The sequence below is a fragment of the Anas platyrhynchos genome, chromosome 2 (assembly GCF_047663525.1).
Source record: "Anas platyrhynchos isolate ZD024472 breed Pekin duck chromosome 2, IASCAAS_PekinDuck_T2T, whole genome shotgun sequence".
Lineage (NCBI taxonomy): Eukaryota > Metazoa > Chordata > Aves > Anseriformes > Anatidae > Anas > Anas platyrhynchos.
Window position 1 is genome coordinate 135,140,573 of NC_092588.1, and position 6,928 is coordinate 135,147,500.

The window sequence follows — 6,928 nt, forward strand, 5'->3', positions numbered from 1 at the left end:
CTCATTAAAATGAAAGTCCTAATTTTCATAAAATCATAGAACGGTTTGGGTTGGAAGGGACCTTAAAGATCACTCAGTTCCAACCCCTGCCATGGGCAGGGACACCACCCACCAAAGCCCCATCCAGCCTGGCCTTGAACACCTCCATGAATGAGGCATCCAAAGCTTCTCTGGGCAGCCTGTGCCAGGGCCTCACCACTCTCATAGTGAAGAATTTCCTCTTTATACCTGATTTAAACCTACCCTCTTTTATTTTATAGTCATTACCCCTTGTCCTATCATACATGCTCTCATAAAAAGTCCCTCCCCAGCTTTCCTGTAGGCCCCCTTTAGGTACTGGAAGACTGCTATAAGGTCTCCCTGGAGCCTTCTCTTCTCCAGGCTGAACAACCTCTACTCTCTCAGCCTGATATTTATTTTTTCTTTTCCATTCTCCACCCAGCCTGCATTTCTGCTTGAGATTGCCCCAGCTCAGAGGCAGGACCTTGCACTTGGCTTTGTTGAACTTCATGAGGTCACAGGCCCGCCTCTCAGCCTGCCCAGGTCCGTCTGGATGGCATCCTTTCCCTCCTTTGTGTCGATTGCACCACACAGCGTGATGTCAGCCAGCAAACTTGCCGAGGGTGCACTCGATCTCACTGTCCATGTCACTGACAAAGATGTCAAACAGCGCCAGTCCCAATACCAGCCCCTGAGGATCACCACTCATCACTGATCTCCACCTGGGCATTGAGCCGCTGACCACGACTCTTTGAGTGTGACCATCCAGCCAATTCCTTACCCACCAAGTGGTTCATCCATCAAATCCTTCAATTCTTCAATTTAGAGACAAGGATGTCATGTGGAACAGTGTCAAACACTTTGCACAAGTCTGGGTAGCTGATTTTTTTGCAACCTAATGAGCTATTATTCAGCATAAAATATGTAATACTTCACTGGAAGTCAGATTAATTAGAATAGGCTTCATTTTCCCATAAACGTACCGTTTCCTTGTCCAGTCTAAAACAAGGCAAGTCTTTTAAACTTTGAAAAAAAAGCATATTTATAGATCAGTTATTATGGGAGTGGTAAGTAGTCTACTTCCTTGAGATGTAATTGATTAAAACTACTTTTGTACCTCACATGTGAGCTACAACACGTACATGACATTCCTGTGTACAGCATTTCCTGGTGAACTGTCATTCATCCCGAGTCCTAGAGACAGAAATGGCAAGATAGTTAAGAGAGGTCATCTGCAGTACCCTGCATTATTTTTCAGGCTGAAGATTATACCCAGAATTGTTTTAAGAAGTACTGAGTCTCCACATAATTGCTTTCAAGGCATATTGCCAGACTAACACTTCAATTATTCAGAAGAAGAAATAAAGGCCTCTTATATTGTTGCTGATAACACCTTTCCTGCATCTGAAAAGATGTAAAATCCATTCTGTTTTTTTCAATAGTTGTGCTGTTCACTTCTGTTTTCCTTTTGCTGTGTTATGATAATAGATTATTTTATCCTTCTTCCTACTTAATTTCAAACAGGTTTCATTTTCAGATTTTCTTGCAGTAGCCCAAAACAAAACTATGTTTATCTGGTGTTTAAAGATGCTTTGTAAATAAAAAAAAGCTTAAGGAGGGGTCATTTAGACCCATGTTTTGTAAAAGCTTCATATTACAAAAACTAACTTGGATCTAAATTCAGCCTGAGAGTATCCTTCTAATAACAATCATACTGTCTACTCTTGTAAACATTTAGTTTCTGATCCCACAATCATTAATGATTTTAAACAGCAGTAACATAACCTCATGATATTAGCAACAACCAAAAGAAGCTAAAATAAATGTTCTTTTTTTCCCATTATAAAAAAAAACTTTTTCCCTGCAGACTGCCATTTTCCAAGAAAAATAGTTAGTATTTGCTAAATGGAATGTTATACTCTCTAGAAAATATAGGGTATTTCTACTTTCTTGTCTCTAAACTACTTTTTAAAATAATAAAAATTAAAAACAAAGGCAGAAATGGATGTACATAATTCCACTGTCTGATGTTGTCTTCCTCTAACCACCCAAAGCTTCCTCTGAAATAAGTAGGAATTAAGTGTGTATTCGGTGTTAGGGTAGTGCTTTTACGGCCTGTCCAGTTGTATGGTTTTTTGTTGTTGCTGTTGTTCGTTTTTTTTTTTGTTTTTTTTTTTTTTGTTTTTTTTTGTTTCTTTAACACAGACTAATAACATTAGCTTTTTCATGCATGACATTTTTGCCTCAGAGAAATAGGTGAGGTCCTATCGGCTTTTTGTGAACCTTCTGTGTACCTTTAAGTTTAACCCCTTGGAGCTTGCAGGATCATTAGGGACTGCTGATCTGCCCCTGTCCGAGAGCTGCATGCTCATAGGCCTGGTCTCTCTACAGGAACTCTAGCTTCTGGCTCTGCTTTTCTCTCCTCTCCTCCTCACCATCCATGGAGTCATACGTTGAAGGATTTCCTGGTGACTAGAGCATGTTATTTACATGAATTGCTCTGAAAGTTCATTGAAGGGGGTATATATTGCCATCTGTATATGACTGTTAATGCTGTGGAAGTTTTTTGGAGGTGATGGGCAATCTTATTTCCTTGCAATGAATATGCAGGTAGATTTATGCATGGAATGATTTCTTCTCAATACAGATCTTTGTGAGGAAAAGGCACACGCAAGCTTCATCATGATGATGGGGAAACATATAGACTATGAAACTGATTTTTCCAAGGCGATCTAGTCAACTGGTGGCAAGGCTGACATTGTCACAAGGGCTCTTGGCTCCCTCTCTCAGACCATTAGGATACTTACACTAGCTCTTAAGTATTAGCTTCTATTTGATTTATTCTTCCTATTCAAGGATGGATTACATACTGAGATAAACAGTTTAGAAGACCTTTTTGTGTGTGTGTCTATTTTTATCATTTTTATAAGGACTCTTCCTGGACAGTTAGGATCCATGAGTGATTCACAGAGCAGCAAAAGGGACATGACTCAGGAGGAGACCTCCTGCATGTATTTTTCATCCTCAGGCAAAACCTTTTAAAGCAGCAGATTTCCATTCCATACTGGGTGCTCCCTCGTGGTGTGTCTCCACCACACCAGTGACAGTTCAGCCTGCCTCTGAGCATCATTCCTCCCCAGGAGTCTCCAGGACGAGGGATTGCCACTAGCAGCAAAAAACATAGCTACTGATTGGTTAGGGAGAGCTAAAGCATTTCTGTGTAAATCGGATGTTTCCTTCTCTCCTGGAGGCTGAGCATGCCTGTTTTTTCCTGATCCCTGTGCCTATAAACTGATGTCCAATGCCTGAAGCTGGAAATGTTCACTTTGTAACATCCAGAGCACAGCTAAATCCAATTCTGGAGTATTAAAAATATGTCTCAGTGCAGCAGCTCAGACAGCAAAAGCAGAGTGTGCATATTAGTGCACACTTCCTTAACCAGCCCTGCAATCAGAGTCTGTCAAACAGATGCCTGGAAGTGGATTTGGACTCTTAGAGAAAGTGTCTTAGACCTTTCTGCACAGTGTACAAGGGGTTAACAAGGGAGCTACTTTGCAAACAGAGGCAGAAGGTCATTGGCGGCAACAGCAAAGACTCCTACAGCCTGCCATGGAGAGCCTTTCACCCGGCATTTCCCACCCAGGGGACTGTAAACATTGGCTCGCGGCCATGGCGTCCTACAGAACTTCTCTTTACTTTCCGCATATACATTTATGCGTCTTAATGGACACTGAAGCACGGCAAGTTAGTCCTGCATGTGCAGAAGGAGAGAGGGAGCTTCTGTTCAAATTTAAGAGAGGAGGGAAAGAGCCATTACTCACGCTGGAATTTGAAAACATAGAGATATGCTTGTTCGGTGGTACTTCATGTAACATAGCTGCTGTTCTCAGGCAAACTTTCTCAACTCACTGGAATGTGTAGAATGCTGTCACTTCATCAGAACCCAGAAGAGCTCTTTTATCTGCCATTTGTTAGTAACTAGCAATATTGTTCTTATCTCGTTGTCCTTTAGCCTGATGCAGTGCCCTCAGACATGAGAACTTGTAACATGAAAGCACTCATTACCTTGAGCATTCCTTTTTGTATTGTCTGAAGCTTTTATCTCTCTAGCTTAAATAAGATGCTTTGTATCAATTTTGAGAGAGATGAATCATCTGTAAAAGGCTGTTCTGCAATATCATTTTCACAACAGAACATTTTACATTTTTATAAGACTATTACCACTCTGGAAGAGTCCTCAGCCATCTAGACTAAGTCTTTTTCACCCAACTACTCTATCCATAACTAATTTCCTAAAGAATCTGACTTCTTGAAAATAACCAAAAATAATAATACAAGCTTTAAAGTTAAAGCTGGGAAATAAAGCTTTGCAAGTTCTAGTACTGGACCAACAGTAACTTTCTGTTTTTCTGCTAAATCATCTGATTCTTAAGATCAGTTTAAGAAGTCCTCTAGCACTTACCAATGGACAAAAATTTCTTTGGGGTTCTTTAAAAATTTGTGCTTCGCTGTGTACTGCAAATCATAAGTTTTGGCCAATGAGTGGTGTATCAAGTAGCAAGGGAGGAGATGTTGCTTCTCTCTCCACAGAACAAAACAGAGTGCCATCCTCTAGAGCTTTTCTGAGTACCATCTGTTAGTCAGAGAGAGAAAATACATTCTGCCTAGATCCAAGGTAGACTCCAGCCTGGTTAATGTAATTAATGCCTGACTTTATTTTTATCCAGTGTTGGTCTAATGTAAAATGCATACACATTCCAGAGAGCTGTATCCAGAAACTCGGCTCCTCGCCCCTTCCAGCTGATTGTCCTTAAGCACTCAGCTACTTTCAGACACAGTCTTGCCCCATGACTCATATACTCCTGGCAGAATAGTGACTTGGCTTCAGCAAAGGCAAGGAAAGAGCTGTCACCCAAAAAGCCCCTAGCCTAGTGGTCAAATTCTTTTCTTGGACGTAGGAAGTGCCTGTTAAGTCCCCTTCAGGCTGTGTTTCCACTTTGAGATTAACATAATAACATCTGTAAAAGATGTTAATGTGGATGCAGACATGTACTGCTTCCACTGCCACTCCTACTCGTAGGCTTCATTTAGGTGGGACTCCGTATGGACTTCTGAGGAGAACATCCAGGTATCTAGAGTATCTGTCTGCCTAAACATACATCACACAGTAGAGCTTCAGCTGAAACACAGATGCTTGTTTCTGCTATGCAGGTCTTTCTAAATATGTGTGACCATCTACACTGAATACCCACAGACACTTTCAGATTAAGAAATGAATTTAATGAGCAATGATGTCTACAAAACTCATAACCATGGAAAGTCAGTGGCTAGCGTCCAACATTTTGATGGGTCTGAAGCCTACAAATATATTTAAATATGATATTCTGACACCCTGAAGACTCCACTTAGCCTTTCTGTCCTTTCTATGTCGTCCTTGGCTTTGCCATGGAATTAAAGGCTTACAGCCAGTCCTTGTCCTGCTGATATTTACTTCAAACCACAACTCATTTCTAATGATCTGTGATGCACTCGTGTGTATAAACACATATACCTATCTGTCCATCGCAGACAGTAAGTTCATCTTTTTTGTTTTTTTTTGTTGGTTTTTTTTTGTTTGTTTGTTTTTGTTTTTGTTTTTGAAACCTCTATAGTTCCAAGCCTCTGTTTTCATTTATCCTTCTGCATTCATGTCAGCTGTCATAATAGGACTGAAGTTTACAACCTTGTGAAGTAGTGAAGGCAGATGCATCCCCAAGAGGAGCTTCTACTGCAGAGAAGCTGCCTTGTTTGCAACCCTGGGTTCCCTTTGGGTTTTGCTGTAATATAGGAGGTTTAACTGTAAACTATTGCTTCACATGAGTATCATTGATAGATGTTGCTCCACCAAACCTTTAATATCCTATCAGTGACACTGGTACTTTGCCTCCAGGCCTCTCCTTAAGCCATGCTAGAGCCTGTATCACTAGCAGCACAATCTTCTACTTCCAGCAGGGACATCGCTTCACCAGTCTTCTTTGGAGGAGGGCTGTGTGGCTGCATAACACTGCATCAGGTGCTGTATGAGCTTCCACTGTACCACACCATGCTGCTTGGGAAAAGTTACAGTGCTTGGTGCCATGGGTAAATGAGTATTTCTCTTAGGAGTTGATGGGACATATCAACAAAGAGAGCCCAAAGTGACAACAATATTTTTTAACAAGGATTGCTAAAATGTATCCTCATTATGGAAAAGTAAGTTGAGATTTCTCCTGTGTACCAGCTTTGAAAGTTATCCAGACCAATATCTTAATTGTAGATGTACCAAAGACACTCTTGTCCAAATCAGACTTTCAGTACAAAAGACATTTGGAGAAATATTTTGAGATTAATTGTGACTGAGCTTATAACATGTTTTATTTTATTGCACATTCTGGATGAAGGCTAGGTAAGCTCTTACTCAGCAGCTAACCTGCTGATGCACACATCCTCTGCACACACTGGCAGATGCAAAGATAAAACTCTCTTACTTACATGCATGCACTGACTGTTATTTGTGTCTTTACTTTCCTATACAAGTCTTGCCATTAACTCAAAGCACAGCAATAGCTCATAAGTTTCATTCTCAACTGAATGAAAACTGTATCCTGTAGAAGTTGCTTGCACCAAGTTTCCCCTTCTATAAAGTCCCAAGCTGGAAAACTTTTTTTCATTAAAATCTATAACAGTTCCAGTTCCTAGCAGAATTCTGTGTTAAGCTGTCACCCAGGAGTTCCACGTGCCTGTAAATGGTTTGGATTCTTTCCGTCTTTTTGAAAGTGACTCATTTGTTCAGGCCATTTTTGGTGTTCATATTTCATTACATATTTTAATGAGAAAAATTATTATTTTTTTAGTTCTACCTTCTTTCCCATCTGGAAGTAGTCATAGAGTCCGCAGTAAAGCCTATCAC

At 40.5% G+C, this 6,928-nt stretch overlaps 1 protein-coding gene across 3 annotated transcripts in view; it reads left to right on the forward strand.

Moving 5' to 3' along the window:
* Positions 1–6,928, forward strand: part of CDK6 (cyclin dependent kinase 6) — a 140,861-nt gene that overhangs the window by 80,243 nt on the left and 53,690 nt on the right. The window contains exon 5 of one of the 3 annotated variants that reach the window (XM_038174908.2): positions 443–794. The exons of the other annotated variants lie outside the window; for them this stretch is intronic. Coding sequence (XP_038030836.1) covers positions 443–715 — 273 coding nt within the window. The 3' untranslated portion in view covers positions 716–794. Of the gene's footprint in view, positions 1–442; positions 795–6,928 lie in introns of those variants that run through there. 3 annotated transcript variants of the gene reach the window in all.